Source organism: Bufo bufo, chromosome 2 (genome assembly GCF_905171765.1).
Source record: "Bufo bufo chromosome 2, aBufBuf1.1, whole genome shotgun sequence".
Taxonomy (NCBI): domain Eukaryota; kingdom Metazoa; phylum Chordata; class Amphibia; order Anura; family Bufonidae; genus Bufo; species Bufo bufo.
The window spans coordinates 501,329,411-501,348,506 of NC_053390.1; the positions used below are offsets into that span (position 1 = coordinate 501,329,411).

Genomic DNA, 19,096 nt, shown 5'->3' on the forward strand with positions numbered 1-19,096 from the left:
GGTGCCCGCGGTGTCAGGCACCAGTCCATAGCACCCCCATCTAGGCAAATACAAAAAAAGTATACTGACGCACTCTCATGTCTTCATAATTCCAACATTTAATCACCAAATCACAGCGACGTTTCGACCAGTGTGGTCTTTCTCAAGCAGCAAGATATCTTGAGAAAGACCACATTGGTCGAAACGTCGCTGTGATTTGGTGATTAAACGTTGGAATTATAAAGACATGAGAGTGCCGCGCTATCCTAAGGAAAGGCATAACTTGATATATCTGAATATACCCATTTAATTTGGGTAATATGAAAATATTTATGGACATGACTGTAGATGGATGAACACTTTTAGTTTGCTTTAACATTTGGAGTACAACGTAAAAAAAAAATTTGTTTTTTATTACAGAGATCTCGGGAAACCTTAGATTTCAGTTCATATTCCATTTCACCTTCACTGAGTGCAATCAAAAGGAGATATTCTGGAACTCCTCAGCTCCCACCTCTTACACATCGTCAGACTGGAGACCCTGGTAAATCAGAACCAGAAAACAACTCACGTGTAGTTTTCACTATAGAAGAAATTGATACATATGAGGATCCTGTATCCAGCTACTTGAGGTAGGAGAGACCATTCATCTGTATATTAAAAGTAAAATGTTCGCTAAATTTGTTATAAACCTTAAACGCTAGGTTTTGCCACTGAAACAACTTAGTATCCCAAATGCACAGGTTTCTAGCTAGTTATTTGTTTTTTATTTGTTTTTGTTATCATGTAACTTTTCTCCTTATGCCTAACTTTGATCATTTTACTGTTTACACATATAATTAACCTACGGTACATAAGAGTATTCTTTCACAAACTTTGGTATGGACCAAAGCAGAGCAGAGTAACTACAGAACTGAGCTTCTCATGTGGAATCTTATTTGTAAATAGAAAAATACTGTAAGTAAAGTTACACTCCTTGTTGACAAGTTTGCTCATTCTGTGGAGCTCTACACTAAGGCTTCTCGCCATTATCTTAAATAGGTAAACAACACCATCAACATAGGAAGGAAAATAAAGGTGGAACATAGAAATACCTACTCTTACAGTTTGGCTACATGCACACGAACGTTGTTTGTTTCAGTGTCCGTTCCATTTTTTTTGCGGATAGGATGCAGACCCATTCATTTCAATGGGCCCGCAAAAAATGTGGACAGCACACCGTGTGCTGTCCACATCAGTATGTCCATTCCATTGCCCCGCAAAAAAAAAAAAAAACATGTCCTATTCTTGTCCGTTTTAGGCATTGTAACAATGGATCCGCAAAAGAAAAACGTATGGCATACAGTTTTGCGGATCCTTAATTTGCAGAATGCAAAACAGATACAGTCGTGTGCATGTAGCCTTAGGCCCCTTTCACACGGGCGAGATTTCTGCGCAGGTGCAATGCGTGAGGTGAACGCATTGCACCCGCACTGAATCCGGACCCATTCACTTCAATAGTGCTGTGCAGATGAGCGGCGATTTTCACGCATTACTTGTGCACAGCATGCTCTATATTGTGCGTTTTTCACACAACGCAGGCCTCATAGAAGTGAATAGGGCTGCGTGAAAATCGCAAGCATCCACAAGCAAGTGCTGATGCGGTGCGATTTTCACGCATGGTTGCTAGGTGACGATCGGGATGGGGACCTGATCTTTATTATTTCCCCTTATAACATGGTTATAAGGGAAAATAATAGCATTCTTAATACAGCATGCTAAGTAAATTAGGGATGGAGGGGTTAAAAAATTATTAAACTCACCTCATCCACTTGTTCGCACAGCCCGGCTAGTCTTTTTTCTTCTTCTTCTTTGAGGACCTGGGAGGAAAATGACCTTTGGTGACGTCACTGAGCTCATCACATGGTCCATCACCAAAGGTCCTTTTCCTCTCATGTCTTCAAAGAAGAAGAAAGAAGACGAGCCGGGCTGCGCAAACAAGTGGATGAGGTGGGTTGAATTTTTTTAGATTTATTTTTTTACCCCTTCGATCCCTAATTTACTTAGCATTTTGTATTAAGAATGCTATTATTTTTCTGTGAAGAAGTTCGGGTCTGGGTACCAAACATGCTGATTTTTCTCACGCGCGTGCAAAACGCATTAAAACGCTTTGCACTCGCGCTGAAAAATCGCAATGTACTGTTACATACTGGCATGGGGGGAATGATCTATTCCACCTATGCACTAATTCTGAATAAAGCTGAAGAGAAGACTGGCAGCAAGGAAGGTATTATTAGCCATTATATAGTGGATGAATCCAACAGATAATGACTGATTTAAAGGCCATCTGTCAGCAGATTTGTAGCTATGAAACTGGCTGACCTGTTACATGTGCGCTTGGCAGCTGAAGGCATCTGTGTTGGTCCCATGTTCATATGTGCCCGCATTGCTGAGAAAAATGAAGCTTTAATATATGCAAATGAGCTTTTAGGAGCAATGGGGGTGTTGCTGTTACCCCTAGAGGTTCAGCTCTCTACAACTGCCACGCCTTCTGCATTTAGATTGACAGGGGCAGACAGTATAAAAGGGATCACGCTCTGTCAGTGCTTTGAGGTGTTTAAGGGAGTGTTCACCTTTTCATCTATGGCATTTTGTTTAGTGAAAAGAGCAATGCAGATTATGGGGGTAATTTTCTTTACACCTGAGCAGGGAAAAGTCACAGATTGTGGCGCAAATAACCTTTGCGCTGCAATCTGTGACAGTTATACACCAGAAAACTGGCGTATATCATTTAGTAAATGATCCCCTTTGTTTTTACAGGAGCAACTGTAGATTACATAGGGAAATGTTATGTGATCATGGGTAATTTAACAACCTCTCAGTTTTGCAGAGGTCACCAAGTTTGTCAGGAAAAGAAACTGTTCCACAAAGACATATTTGTTCATCATAAACTTCTCTTAGCAACTTACCTTGTATCTTACCATTGTTTATTTCTGTTTTTAAGGATTTTATATTAACCTGGAACAGTAAGCTGGATCATAGGTTTATTACTTTTATTAGAACCCCTTATCAAAAAATAGATCAATTATGAAAGTTACTGTACATGGATCTTAAACTAAAAGACTAACAGGTTAATATAGTCAAATTATTCCTGTCATTTCTGCTGACTCTTCAGAATCAGCTGTCATGTGTATGCAAGGATTAACATATATGTGACCATTATGTGAATGATATTTTGCATTTCAAAGTTGCATGTGTAACTTTAACTGTCACTTTATACTGTATAACTTTGGAATGTTTTTACATATCTAAGCGATCCTGAGATTATTTTTTGTGACATATCGTACCTCATGTTAATGGTAAATTTGGGTCAATTTGTTTTGCCTTTATTTATAAAAAATGTTTGCAATTTTCTTAATTCGAATGTTTCTGCTTTTAAGACAGATAATGAAACCTTAAAAATGTCTGCCTTTGTGAAATTATGAGGACTCATGGAGGGGCATACTAGAAAATTATATCAGATGTGTAGCCAGACATCTAGCACAAAACCTTTCACCCAGTTTATATATGGTTCTATCCCAAGTGTCTGACTGCGTTTCAGAGGCAGTTTCATATGTGGTCACACTCGGTGCACCTGCTGTAATCATATGCGGGTTACACCTATTGTCCAGTCTATGTCCAATAATCACACAAGTAAAATAAAATGGTACTCGAACTGCAATTGCACATATGCCATTTATCTGATAGCCTGCTGTTCACAATCTGTAGGTCGCACCACAAATGAAATAAAAACACGAGTGAGAAAGCATATTTCTGATATACCACACTACAAAACCAGAACTGTCTCTGCAGTCTCTATGCACTTTGCTACAGTGCATTGCGCCAATATTACTTTTATCACTGTTCAGGGGCTTGAAAGGGTTAATGCTCCAGTCAGAGGAGGAGATCACAGAAGGAAACTCTTGATAGAGAAAGCTGCTGGATGTTCCATCTCAGAACTTGCACTCCTCGTGACCTAAACCAGGGAGGCTCAACCTGCGGCCCTCCAGCTGTTGTAAAACTACAACTCCCACCATGCCCTGCTATAGGCTGATACGCTGTACACTGTCCAGGAATGCTGGGAGGTGTAGTTTTGCAACAGCTGGAGGGCGACAGGTTTAGCATGCCTGACCTAAACAAACAATGTGACTTGATTTTGCACTATTATGGGAATGGGAATTGTTCTTTTTTTTATTGTGTATAGATATATATGCTGCCTTGCTCCATATAATCCAGTCCGGGCTTTCCGTGGATTTGTAAATGATATGAGAAACAGGTATGTAATTGGCTCCTTCAGGCTATATTTGTGTACTGTATCTTGTACAGCATTGTGTCATGAGTAAGGGTCTGTATGCAATGACCCGAAATGCGTAGAGGCATATATGACTTCTTAACTGTGTATATAACTTCTTAAAGGGGTTGTCCGAGTTATATAAATATAGGCCAATCAGCATTATAACATATCTACTATTACCTTTGTAAATCACTTTCTTTATCTATAATGTCTTGTTTCTCCTGTGCTGATGTGGGTTACATGACCCACGACGTCATCCAGCAAGCTCCCTGTGCTGACGTTTCATGTACAGGCTTATCCCTGCCTTAGGGAGTGGCCTGGCTCTGTACACGAAACGTCAGAGCCTTGTGTGGCTGCCCCCTCCCTCTGCGTCTGGCTGCATGCGTGATCCTTACCAGTGTCGACACCCTGTGATCCACCGGTGTGCCTGTTCCACTGCCTCTGCGTCTGGCTGCCGGCTGCCTCCTGCGCGATCCTTACCAGTCCCGGCAGCCTTATCAAATTAGAATTGCCCTATTCCACTGGCCATCAGAACCAAAAGCCACCGCCAGGAACAAAACAAGGTATAGCTTAGATATACTTATATATTAGATATAGAGCAATATCTAAGCTATACCTAAGCTATATGTAAAAAAAAGGAAAAAAGGAGGCAGTGCCTCATGTGTGTTGCCGTATAGTATCAGTTAGCCGTATGAGATAAGTTGCGCTTACCGTCTTGAGTTGTGAGTAGTCACAACTGCTTTGTGCACTTTGCTGGTATTTTCCCGTCCAGCCTGCGGGATGCTTGCGCTGCTGCTTGGGTTCTTGCCTGTGCCACAGTTACGGTCCTCAGGATGCGAAGATTCAGGACAGTAGTACTGTTCACCCTTGAAAGGCGTTGACCTGTACATTTTTTATCTATACTCATCTGAGACCACGTTTCTGCTGACAGCGCCGACTTAGCGGTTCTAATCTTTTACCTACTCACCCATAAATATATAAGCTATATCTAAGCGATACCTAAGCGATAAGCGATACCTAAGCTATATCTAAGCTCTAGCTTATGTATAGCTTAGCTTAGATTAGAGATAGAGATAGATAGATCTATATATCATCTATATATGTATATATATATACACACCATCTATAAATAACTATATGGAGATATATATTTACTGATCTATATCTCTATATACATATATATCTATATATACCATCTATATATAACTATATGGAGATATACACTGCTCAAAAAAATAAAGGGAACACAAAAATAACATATCCTAGATCTGAGTTAATTAAATATTCTTCTGAAATACTTTGTTCTTTACATAGTTGAATGTGCTGACAACAAAATCACACAAAAATAAAAAAAATGGAAATCAAATTTTTCAACCCATGGAGGTCTGGATTTGGAGTCACACTCAAAATTAAAGTGGAAAAACACACTACAGGCTGATCCAACTTTGATGTAATGTCCTTAAAACAAGTCAAAATGAGCTCAGTAGTGTGTGTGGCCTCCACGTGCCTGTATGACCTCCCTACAACGCCTGTGCATGCTCCTGATGAGGTGGCGGACGGTCTCCTGAGGGATCTCCTCCCAGACCTGGACTAAAGCATCTGCCAACTCCTGGACAGTCTGTGGTGCAACGTGACGTTGGTGGATAGAGCGAGACATGATGTCCCAGATGTGCTCAATTGGATTCAGGTCTGGGGAACGGGCGGGCCAGTCCATAGCATCAATGCCTTCGTCTTGCAGGAACTGCTAACACACTCCAGCCACATGAGGTCTAGCATTGTCTTGCATTAGGAGGAACCCAGGGCCAACCGCACCAGCATATGGTCTCACAAGGGGTCTGAGGATCTCATCTCGGTACCTAATGGCAGTCAGGCTACCTTTGGCGAGCACATGGAGGGCTGTGCGGCCCTCCAAAGAAATGCCACCCCACACCATTACTGACCCAATGCCAAATCAGTCATGCTGGAGGATGTTGCAGGCAGCAGAACGTTCTCCACGGCGTCTCCAGACTCTGTCACGTCTGTCACATGTGCTCAGTGTGAACCTGCTTTCATCAAGAAGAGCACAGGGCGCCAGTGGCGAATTTGCCAATCTTGGTATTCTCTGGCAAATGCCAAACGTCCTGCACGGTGTTGGGCTGTAAGCACAACCCCCACCTGTGGATGTCGGGCCCTCATATCACCCTCATGGAGTCTGTTTCTGACCGTTTGAGCAGACACATGCACATTTGTGGCCTGCTAGAGGTCATTTTGCAGGGCTCTGGCAGTGCTCCTCCTGTTCCTCCTTGCACAAAGGCGGAGGTAGCGGTTCTGCTGCTGGGTTGTTGCCCTCCTACGGCCCCCTCCACGTCTCCTGATGTACTGGCCTGTCTCCTGGTAGCGCCTCCATGCTCTGGACACTACGCTGACAGACACAGCAAACCTTCTTGCCACAGCTCGCATTGATGTGCCATCCTGGATAAGCTGCACTACCTGAGCCACTTGTGTGGGTTGTAGACTCCGTCTCATGCTACCACTAGAGTGAAAGCACCGCCAGCATTCAAAAGTGACCAAAACATCAGCAGGAAGCATAGGAACTGAGAATTGGACTGTGGTCACCACCTGCAGAACCACTCCTTTATTGGGGGTGTCTTGCTAATTGCCTATAATTTCCACCTGTTGTCTATCTCATTTGCACAACAGCATGTGAAATTGATTGTCACTCAGTGTTGCTTCCTAAGTGGACAGTTTGATTTCACAGAAGTGTGATTGACTTGGAGTTACATTGTGTTGTTTAAGCGTTCCCTTTATTTTTTTAAACAGTGTATATTTACCGATTGATATCTCTATATACATATATGTCTATATATACCATCTACATATATATATATATATATATATATATATATATATATATATATTGTAAGGGATTGCCTCTTATTCGGGGGTCATTCTCACAATGATCTTCATCGATCACAGGGTTAGGGGCCAAACATTGCTTTTATTTTGCACCTCAGCAAAACCAAAAAAACAATACAAATAAAACACCTGCCCGGCTGGGCTCTAACTAAACATGAGGACTCCCTACCTCACTGAAAGCCCCTTTCACACACGGCAAATAGTGGCCAATAGGATAGAGAAAGGCGCTCATAGGGTGAGTAAGTTCAGCAAATCAAATTTCTACTGAAAGAAATGGTTTGCTCACCTATTGCGGTTGCATCAATTGGACGCAACTGCAATGAAGGTCAAGTATGGATGAGTAACGGTTGGTGCAGCCTAGATTCGTCCGATCGCCTTGGGCAGGGGCCACCCTGCCACTCGGGTAACGGTATGAAGAAAAAAACGCTAAACTTTACGTATAGCGTATGGACCACAGAGGGCGCACAAAACAACCGATCATGGGCAATGTTTCGGTTTCAGCAATATTCCATTTATTCGTGAGACAACGCGTTTCAGGGTGCAAGAGTTCCTTTTATCAAGTAAAAAATGAAGGTTAGCAAAAAAGAAGAAACATATATTAGATAAACACAAAATACAGTCCTGATCAAAAGTTTAAGACCACTTGAAAAATGGCAAAAAATCATATTTAGCATCGCTGGAGAAATGTTCCCACTCACCTCATGGAAACGCTTGCATCAAGCATGCCGAAACGAATTTTTGAAGTGATAAACAATAACGGCGGAGCTATTCATTACTGAGTTCATGTTTGGAAGTTGGATTTCTGTTTTGGGTGTGGTCCTAAACTTTTGATCAGCTGAAAAACAGCCTGTTTCAGTTTATTCGTTGTTTTCATTAAATTGAATGCTCAAAAAATGTTTTGTCTCACTCTCATTTCTTCTTGTTGCATGTTGAAGCTCTACTTGGAACCTTGTTAAGATCCAGCCATGCTAAATATGATTTTTTTGCCATTTTTCAAGTGGTCTTAAACTTTTGATCAGGACTGTATGTGCTCATCTATAAAAATATATATAACAAATAAATAATAATAAATATGGAAAATATAAATATAAATATATACATACATACATGGAAACATACATTGATAAAATAATAAATATATACCTATGTATAGAATAATAAATATCATATGTGTGTATATATATATATATATATATATATATGTGTAAAATATGTAATATCAAGAGAGATAATCATATAAAATGAAATGGATGGTAAAACAAAAAATGTCCATACACTATACCGATACTTTGTAATAGTATCTCTACTGTGAGACTGAGCTGTATATTATATATTAATACCACCAAGGCAAACCACTAGGATAAAGAGACCATATACAGATGTAGCTCTTTGATGCGGATGAATATACATGAAGATCAGCTAAAACCCCCTGATGTACCTTGTGCTCATGATCTAAAAAAGGGGGGGGGGGGGGGGTTATTGCTTCTAATCCATAGTAAAAATGCATGGGAGATACAAAGTTAATATATTCCATAGGTTGAAGAGAGGCACTATGGGATATGAAAAGAAGCTGTAGCAAATATAATGTAACATGTCCACTAGCAAACAGGGGGTGTTGATGTCCTGGAGACTCCAACTGAGCTGTGATTATTGAATAAATACATAATGGGGTTAAAAACGATAGATATATATTATATTAGTCAGTGCAACAAGCAGAAGGTAATGTCCTGGCAGCTCAAACACAAGCTGCCATTACCAGACGAATGCATGGTGGGATTAAGAAAATGTATTACATTAACTATTGAGGGAGCGCTTTGATACCGGTATGTATTAACTGAGCCAGATGAGCAGGACGAGTGCCGCGGCTCGTTCACAGAGGCACGTGTAGAACGCTGACCTCTTCAGTACCCGCGCTGCTAAAGATAAGGGGGAGTGGATGGGAGGGCCTGCCAGGGTCCATAGGAGGAGCGTCCGTAGGGGGCGTGGTTATGGGGAGCACACTGAGTCCAAGAGAGGAGGTGAATGGGAGGGCTTGTGGGGAGCGCACGGAGTACAAGAGAAGAGACAGCTGGGCGGGTTGGAGGCAGGACCGCGTTGCACTAGTGGAGAGGCGGGGCTACAGCCGGCATTTAGGAGATAGGTTATGTTATATGAATGAATGTAAATAGTAAGTGTAACGGGGTGCCAAAGGCGCACTCAGTCTCCCATCAGCCGCAGACCTGCTGCTTAGCTTCGGGAGCGAGGATCTGTGTTTGACCTCGTTCCCAGGGCGGCTTTGCTAGCTGGGAGGCTCCCTGCTCCTAGGTCTGCCTTGAGCGCCGAGCTGATCACTCGGTGCTCGACTGGTCGGTCTGTCGGTCATGTGACCCTGGCCACCTCACATGACCCTCACTTCCCACTATAAATACAGGCAGCCTGCTGGCCACAGGTTGCCTGTTAATTTAGGTTCCTGGCGTTTGTTGGATTCCTGTATAATTACCTGATCCTGTTTCCTGACGATCCTTTGCCTGCTCCTCCTGTACTGCGCATCCCTCCTGGTATTTTGACCTCGGCTTCCACCTGACTATTCTTTGCGGACTCCTTTGGTACTTCTCGACTCTCCTGGTATTTATGACCCCGGCTTCTCCTGACCATTCTTTGCTTATCCCTCTGTACTGCGTTGTCCTCTTGGTTTTGACCCGGTCCGTTCACTATCCGTTATTTGTCTTGTCTGTCCTTCCCGCACGTATCCTAAGTTAGGGACTGCCGTCCAGTTGTCCCCTGTCATCAGGACTCGTGAGGCAAGTAGGCAGGGCCAGGGGTGAGGGTGGAGCGCAGTGGTCACTATCCTCCCCCCTGTGTGTGTGTGTGTGTGTGTATGTGACCGTTACAGTAAGCAAGTGATGATAACGCGGGATGATTACACAGGGGAAATTGATTGCCCCCGGGAGCATTAGGGACAATTGCTTGTGTATATATTGGGATTGATGCTGGGGCAAAGGGGGGGGGGGGGGCGGAGGATCATGATAGTGACCAGTTGGGTAAAGAGCAAAATGGACAAACTGTATTAGGGCCCATAAGAGTGCCGGTGTTCTGCCAAATCTCTATACCTTGCCAAAAGTCTATACCGGAAGTGACGCGGCCGCACCGGAAGTGACGAGATCGCCAAGGAATCAGCTGGAGGAGGGTGTGCGCTGCGCAAGCGCACATCCACTGGCTTAGCAAAGAATAATTGCAGCGCCGCGATAGAAGTACTTCGTACACCGCGCGTGCGCACTTAGGGGTATAGAGATTTTGCAGCGCAAAATGTTGCATCATATCTCCCTACCCCTGAGTGCGCAGGCGCCCACAAATAATCAGTTGCAGTTCAGCTCTACTATGTGATGAGCTCGGTATCCAGCACTCAGCTCTGCGGTAAAGATGAACTGCAACTGATGATTTGTGGGCGCCTGCGCACTCAGGGGTAGGAAGATCTGATGAAACATTTTGCGCTGAAAAATCTCTATACCCCTAAGTGCGCACGCGCGGTGTACGAAGTACTTCTATCGTGGCGCTGCAATAATTCTTTGCTAAGCCGGTGGATGTGTGCTTGCGCAGCGCCGCGCACACCCTCCTCCAGTTGATTCCTTGGCGATCTCGTCACTTCCGGTGCGGCTGCGTCACTTCCGGTATAGACTTTTGGCAAGGTATAGAGATTTGGCAGAACACTGGGATTAGTGGGAAATGAATCAACAGAGTGTAAAAAAGGAAGGGGAACGGAAGTAGGAAGGGGGGGGGGGGTGTAATGGAGTGATGAAGGGACGAAGAGGGAGAAATATAAAAAAAAAAAAAGGGGTCCCATGAGTGGTCTGCGGAGGAATGCATCCAGACCATACTTGTAGGTTGTGGCTTATGTAAGGGGCGTACAGGAAAAGAAGCACTAGGATGTAACTGAAAACTTTTTTCCTTCTGTACTTGACGGAGAGCTGGTCAAAAACACTTGCTCTCCAAGGACACATTGAGTCCATAGGGTTCGAGGGTTTGTAATTTAAATATTCAAAACATCTCTCTTTTCTGTAAGGTCCTGAACCTATCTGAAGTTGTTTCTATAACAGTTTTGATAGGTGTAATTGTCAACTTGGAGGGGTATTTATTATGGGAGGTCAGGAAATGGCGGGACACACTATATTTGAGGTAGCCCCGTGAGATGTTCCAGCGGTGTTGGAATACTGCTGAAACCGAAACATTGCCCATGACCGGTTGTTTTGTGCGTCCGTTCACACAAGAACATGCGGTTTTCCCAGCCTAACAATCCAGCACTTCCAGGCTGTAACAAAGTCCAGTACCTTTTGGGGGATTGTGGCCCAGAAGTCCTCCTGACTCTGGCCTAGCGACCGTCGATTCCAAGACCTCGTGGAGTCCCCCAAAGTTCAGGCTAACACCTAGCCCCGTGGCCCCTCAGCCAGCTCGGCTGAGCCCACTTGTACAGAGCCTTCTCAGGCCTCTGCTGCACACAGACTCTTCCTCCTCCTAAGGCCTCATGCACACGACCGTTTTTTTTAAGGTCCGCAAAAACGGGGTCCGTAGGTCCCTGATCCGTGTCCGTTTTTTCTTCCGTGGGTCTGCCTTGATTTTTGGAGGATCCACGGACATGAAGAAAAAATCGTTTTGGTGTCCGCTTGGTCGTGCGGACCCAAACGGATCCGTCCTGACTTACAATGCAAGTCAATGGGGACGGATCCGTTTGACGTTGACACAATATGGTGCAATTGCAAACGGATCCGTCCCCCATTGACTTTCAATGTAAAGTCAGGAGTCCCTATTATACCATCGGATTGGAGTTTTCTCCAATCCGATGGTATATTTTAACTTGAAGCGTCCCCATCACCATGGGAACGCCTCTATGTTAGAATATGCTGTCGGATATGAGTTAGATCGTGAAACTCAGATCCGACAGTATATTCTAACACAGAGGCGTTCCCATCGTGATGGGGATGCTTCAAGTTAGAATATACTAAGAACTGTGTACATGACTGCCCCCTGCTGCCTGGCAGCACCCGATCTCTTACAGGGGGCTGTGATCCGCACAATTAACGGCACCTGAGGGGGGTTAATTGTGCGTATCATAGTCCCCTGTAAGAGATCAGGGGCTGCCAGGCAGCAAGGGGCAGACCCCCCTCAGCCCCCCCTCCCTCCCTCTATTGTATTAATTTCTCCTATGCTGTAGCGCTGGCCAATCGCAGCGCTCAGCTCATAGCCAGGCTATGAGCTGAGCGCTGCGATTGGCCAGCGCTACAGCATAGGAGAAGAAGACGCCGGCAGGATCAAGTGGGTGGAGCCTAACTACTTGCATACCGGAGGCTATAACCGGAGAACAGAGCGGCGCCCGGGGATAACAGTAAGTGCAGCGGGATCCCTGGGCGCCGCTCTACACTTCTGTATAGTTAGTTTAGAGGCTTTCCTCTGGTGAAAGGTCCTCTTTAATACAATAGAGGGAGGGAGGGGTGTCCGCCCCTTGCTGCCTGGCAGCCCCTGATCTCTTACAGGGGACTATGATGCGCACAATTAACCCCCCCTCAGGTGCGGCACCTGAGGGGTTAATTGTGCGGATCACAGCCCCCTGTAAGAGATCGGGTGCTGCCAGGCAGCAGGGGGCAGTCATGTACACAGTTCGTAGTATATTCTAACTAGAAGCGTCCCCATCACTATGGGAACGCCTCTGTGTTAGAATATACTGTCGGATATGAGTTTTCACGAAGTGAAAACTCGGCTCTGAAAAAGCTTTTATGCAGACGGATCTTCGGATCCGTCTGTATGAAAGTAACCTACGGATCACGGACGCGGATGCCAATCTTGTGTGCATCCGTGTTCTTTCACGGACCCATTGACTTGAATGGGTCCGTTAACCGTTGTCCGTCAAAAAAAATAGGACAGGTCTTATTTTTTTGACGGACAGGAAACACGGATTACGGATGCGGCTGCAAAACTGTGCATTTTCCGATTTTTCCACGGACCCATTGAAAGTCAATGGGTCCACGAAAAAAAAAACGGAAAACGGCACAACGGTCACGGATGCACACAACGGTCGTGTGCATGAGGCCTAACAGTCTGGACTGGGCTCTTATCCCAGACTGATTGTTCCACCTGGTGCGGCCTCTGACCTGCTGATTGACAGCGAAGAAATAGAAACTTCTGCCATATCTCTCCCCTAGCAGCCGTGAGGCCTGTCACTGCCTCACATATCCCCCCCCCCCTTTCCCCCTTTGTTCAAGCCCGTAGGGGTGAACACTAGCACCAAACCCAGATGCTTGTGAGAGGGCATCTACCTGGCCTACAGTCTTCCCTTTATTCTGCCAGACCCAGGACAACAGCGCTTGGTTTGTCACGAACACGAGTTTATTATGGAGTAGATCATATCTATGGGACTTTCTTCCCCATCTCATGAGCAGGTACTCTCTTTCACGAGCGAGGATGTTACGCCTTCGCACCCGTGGCCTCTCTCTTTTCTTTCTTTTTCTCTCCACAATTGTCCTTCGGCCTCTGGAAATTCTCTCAGAAGATGTTTTTTTATAATCGGCAAGCTCTCTTTTTTGATTCTCGGGCTTCTGTACATGCTCCTCGTGTCCTTTCTTGGACTGCTGCAACTCTTGACTGAATAAACCAATATGTTTTTAATAAAGTGTTTGTTCCTGACATATCAAAACTATTTACAGTTTTATACATTACATACAGACTTACATATGAAAAAATTAAAAATTTCGCCAAAAACAAGAGAACTTAACTACAACGACACATTGGGAATAAGATTAAAGAAAAAGAAAAAAAAACATTTTTATGAAAAAACTGTGTACCTCAAAAAAGGTACAGAATGGATTAAGACAGACTGTGCTTACTCGTCCTCTTCTGTTTTCCTGGCGCTCCAGTCCACAATGCTGTTGTGTCAGGTACCGGTCTGTTTTCTATATGTAGGAAGATTAGACAGGAATCGGGCACTTAGCCACTCACTGTAGCTGAGCACCTAGTTCCAGTGCTATGACAGTACTTTGACACACAAGAAACAGACTGGCGCCCAACATAACAGCATCAGGGACTGGAGCGCCAGGGAAACAGAGGAGGTGAGGGAACACTGTTTTTATAGTGACTTACGACGACATACCTGGCCTGTGGGAAATCAGGTGTGCTTGGGGAACAGGGTGGTTTGTAATGACACAACCTAGCCTGCGGGACATCCATAAAGGGACCAGCCAGCCGAACTTGTACTATTTTGTACAAAGTGGGCAAAAAAAAATTTGCTTTTTGATACTGACATATTTGTCTTTTTTTGTGAAGATTTAGACACCAAAAGTGGTACCACGACTTGCACCCAGAGCATTCTATTATGGCCTCACTACTTTTATAAATGTGGCAAATGCAATATGTCGTGAGTACTACCTTGCTCATAGGTATTCTCCTCCTTGTTTGTTCCTCGTAGGGTAACATGGTAAGTTCTCCCCTTTCTAGGCATGAAATAAGGTGAGGCCCCATTTCAGCCTGGATGAATTGTACAGTTCTTAAATTGACCCCTCCTAGCAAAGCCAGGGCATATGCAATTGCAAATAGATCCACAATCGCTGGCCCCCTTCTGTGTCTGACAACAGTTTGCATTTATTTCTAGTGGGTTTTTTTCACCAGTAAATAATGGTCTGTACAGCTTGATTAGCAGTTTTTTTTAGGGTTTCCGAGAAAGAGGTTACGGCCAAAGAATCATAAATTATAACATTATTATCAAACTGAGGAGACAGCAACCAGTGCATGCCGACATGATGTATCTGAATGACCTGGTGACACTTAGCCAATGTTACCTCTGCATGTGCAAGGACAACAGTGTCTATAAATCCTGACACATCCACATGTTTTTGGGACATGATAAACTGACTCGCATTAATTAGGTGGTTATCCAACCACAGGCCTTTAGATATTACCTCTCTATCTTTAAATGTCAACTTAAACTTATTCACAGTTAGCCAGATTGACTGTGGTGTCTTCTCATCTGATGATATAATGTCTGGCTCATCAGATAACCCAATTGTCTCCCAGAGAGCCTCTTTGATTTGGTCAGCTTTTTTGGCAAACCGTTTCAACTCCGGCTGCTTGGATTTTCCATATCTTCTTTCTGGTAGATCTTTGAATGTTGTTGTATCCATATTTGGGGTGGAATCTAGTAGGATCGACCCATGTGATTTACGTGTCTCTACTCCACCACAAGTTTTTTAAAATGCAAACTAAAGTCTTGCAATGTATGGTCATCCAAAATAAATGTCAAATCCTCTAGTCGTTTTAAACTTTTCCGACAATCCCTAATGACACCAGTGCGTTTTCTCTTTCACTGTGGTGGTAACCCTTGTAAAACTTCACCTGAAAAATCTGATGCCAGCTCTGAATACGGCCCAGGGGTTAAGTCAACAGTGTGTTTTTTAGGGGTTTGATTCATAACAGACTTAAAGCACTCTGTGTCAAGCGCAAACAGTGGGTTGCCACTGTAAGCAGCGTTTAAATTCTCCCACTGAAAAGAGGTTAGCCTGAATACAGCACACATGTGTTTACACGGCAACAAGTATCTTTGCCAGTCCTTGCAGCCACAGTCTGGCAACTCTCCAGCAAGGTCAAGACTGTAAGACAAATTGTTGTTTGATTCACTTAGAACTTTGAATATTCCATGTTGCTCATCCCTTTGTATAATATGAGTCTCATCCAAGCTACTAAAGTAGCGCTGCATAACATGAGATAACAACTCTCGTGGGCGGTTTGTGAGGAAGATCGGAACATTGACTGTATATTTGCGGTAATGATCACAACTGTGTAGGTTCATTTCCATATACCTATAACAGAAAGCAGTCAGGCAATTATAACAATATACAAAAAAAACCTTTTTCATGTATTCTCATAAAAATCTCTAAATATATTAAAATACTATCAATCAACATTTCTTATGATATACATGTTAAACTGCTTAAATAGTAAAATAAGTCAATGTACAGACAAATCTGTAAAGTGGAGTAACCGTAAACATACTACAGGGTGGCCCACAAAACAGTAGCCCACCTCCTATATTTCCAAATCAAACTGCTTAATAGTAAATCTGTCTTGGGCGTTTGGTGCACAGTATCAGGAGCACGAATAGTTGTCCAAATTTTCTTCAAATCATCTGTGAATACTGCAGTTTAACTGGACATCATTGAACACTTTTACAACCAACTAAAACCAGGGAAAAAAAATGTCCTGCTTTTTCCAACAACAGGGGGCAACATTCCACACCTCATGGAACTCACTGGACTGGTTCATGAACTGTTTATAGAGGAGCAAACTGTGAGTGAGGGGTTATGGCCGCCACATTCCCCAGACCTGTCCACATGCAATTATATTCTGTGGGGAAATTTAAACCAGAAAGTGTCCGCTAACAATCCACATCCCCTGGATGAAGTCAAGGAGAACATCACAGACACCATCCACAGCATCACAAGCAGTATCAGCCAACATAATCTGACCTGCTTGAAGATGCTGAGACCTAAACAGGGACTACTTTCAGCATCTTCTGTGACTTGTGTGCAATGAGAAAAAAAACAAAACAAAACACATGCTCGTGCATCTTGTGATACAATCTCTAGAGGAGGGCTCCTTTTTCCTGGCCCACCCTGTATAATCTATCGATTTGACACTAATCTTTTAATTTCTATTAGTATTTTTTATTTTTATTTTGCATGGGAATTAATGGCATTACCACAAGGTGTGCCATAATTTTCTGATTGTTATGGATCCACCTCTGTGACCCATACACTGGTAGTGTGCAAATCTGCAGATATGACAAGTGTCCAAGTTTGAGCTAACTTTGAAATCTACATGTATTTCCTATTTAAAAGTAATCTATATATATTGAAAACTCAGTCTTACTTTTTGAAGGTATGTGGAAAGAATCCGTGGTGAAGTACACTGATCATGTCACTTAAAGGGAACCTGTCATGTGGATATTTGATTATAATCTAACTAATTATATACAATCATTAACTACTAAAAAGTACCTTAGATGTATTCACTTACTGGTGTGACAGTTGGTTACCTCATAATATACACACAAAGATGCTGCATGCCGCATGCTAATGAGCTGATTTGAGTCCAGCGTGATGTCATTGAGTCCAGCGTATATTTAATTCAGAGCTATAGCCACTCCCCTGCCCACCTGCTGCTGGTTCATATGGAAACAAACTGTCATTCAGCAGCAGGTGGGCGGGGAGAGTCAGGAGCTCATGAATATTCATGACTCATCATTATCAGCTGGAGCTTTTCAATACAAGATGTTGGCAGATTGACTGGGTCAATTAAAGAAAGTGACCCAGCATTTTGTTAAGAGAATCAGTCACTTATTTATGTTGCCCTTAGTTAGGACACCATAAAACTGGTGACAGGTTCCCTTTAACAAGCAGTTTCTGTAGCCATCCAAATAGGAAGGCTTCAAGGTCTCATGTTGCCGCTCCAAACCGTTATTAGTATTAACACCAATCACTTGGGTACTTTTTCTATACACATGAGCCCATTTCTTAGAAGGGATTAAATAAATAATACAAATAAATAATAGTACCCATATTGGGGGTAATTTATTACAAGATATACACCACTTATGTGTCTTATATCTGGTGCAGATTCTGGCACGCCATGGTATGGCAAAATCTGTGACTTCTTCCCTGCTCACGCCAGCTCTAAAAAAAAAAATGGGCATGGCTTAGGTGGGGATGGCCGGCATGTCTGTCTCATTTATCATTTTCAACCCTTGGCTTAAGGCGTGGAAAATGGTCTAAATGTAAGACTGCAAGGAAGCTGGCTAACATTTAGATGGGCGCTGGATACACCAAAGTTATGTAGAGGCCGGCACCTATACATTGGCAAGAGGTGATGGTTAGATTGGTACTATTTTGGCGGGCATCCGACTTTTTGATCGCTTGGTGTTGTACTTTTAGTGATGTAAGGTGACAAAAAAATGGTTTATTTAGCACAGTTTTTATTTTTTTATTTTTTACGGTGTTCATCTGAGGGGTTAAGTCATGTGATATGTTTATAGAGCCGGTTGATACGGACGCCGCGATACCTAATATGTCTACTTTTCTTTTTCTCCCTATTTTTTTACAAATTATTTATTTACTTTATTTGGGTAAAATGCTTTCTTTTTTTTTTTTTTTTACTTGAAACAATTTTTTTGGGGGGGGAAACGTTATTTTTCTACTTTTGTTTTCACTTTATTTTTTGTCCCACTTTGGGACTTTACCTTTTGGGGGTCTGATCCCCTTTACAATGCATTCCAATACTTCTGTATTGGAATGCATTGGCTGTATGTGTAATACAGTGTGTATTACTCATACAGATTCCTGCTTGTGAGATCCAGGGGGCTGGATCTCACAGGCTCTCCACTGGAGGGCAGCCCCAATGCCTAAGGAAGGCATCGCGCTGCCTTCCATGCTATCGGGTCCCCGTCATAGCAGCACGGGGACCCGATGGCAGCTCCGATCCCCGCCCAACATCGCACGTGCCGCGGTCATCGATTACTGTGGCACATCAAGTGTTAATGCGCCTGCATCAGTGATTTCACCGATGCCGGCGCATGCAGCAGGGATCCGGCTATCAGTGACTGCCGGACCACTGCCGCGGATCGGGCGGGCGCAGCTCCTGCACCCGCCCGATCACCATGACGTACATGTACTTCTCCTTAAGTCATGGCCAGAGATGACGCACATGTACGTCATGGGTCATTAAGGGGTTAAAAAGACTGGAGCTTTGCGCAGCAGTCTAAAAATTCCAAGCCGTTGGCATCAGATGAACTGGAATTAATAAGAGATACTCATTAATTAATGATGATACATCGGGTGCAGGCCCATGTACCAAAAAAAGAAATTGAGATCTATTAGTCTAAATTTCTTATATAAGTTG

At 43.5% G+C, this 19,096-nt stretch overlaps 1 protein-coding gene across 2 annotated transcripts in view; it reads left to right on the forward strand.

The window, feature by feature from the left end:
* The window catches only part of PDE4C (phosphodiesterase 4C), a 1,350,958-nt gene that overhangs the window by 481,010 nt on the left and 850,852 nt on the right, over positions 1-19,096 (forward strand). For both annotated transcript variants that reach the window (XM_040417808.1, XM_040417812.1), the window contains exon 3: positions 400-611. In XM_040417808.1, coding sequence (XP_040273742.1) covers positions 400-611 — 212 coding nt within the window. The remainder of the gene's footprint in view (positions 1-399; positions 612-19,096) is intronic.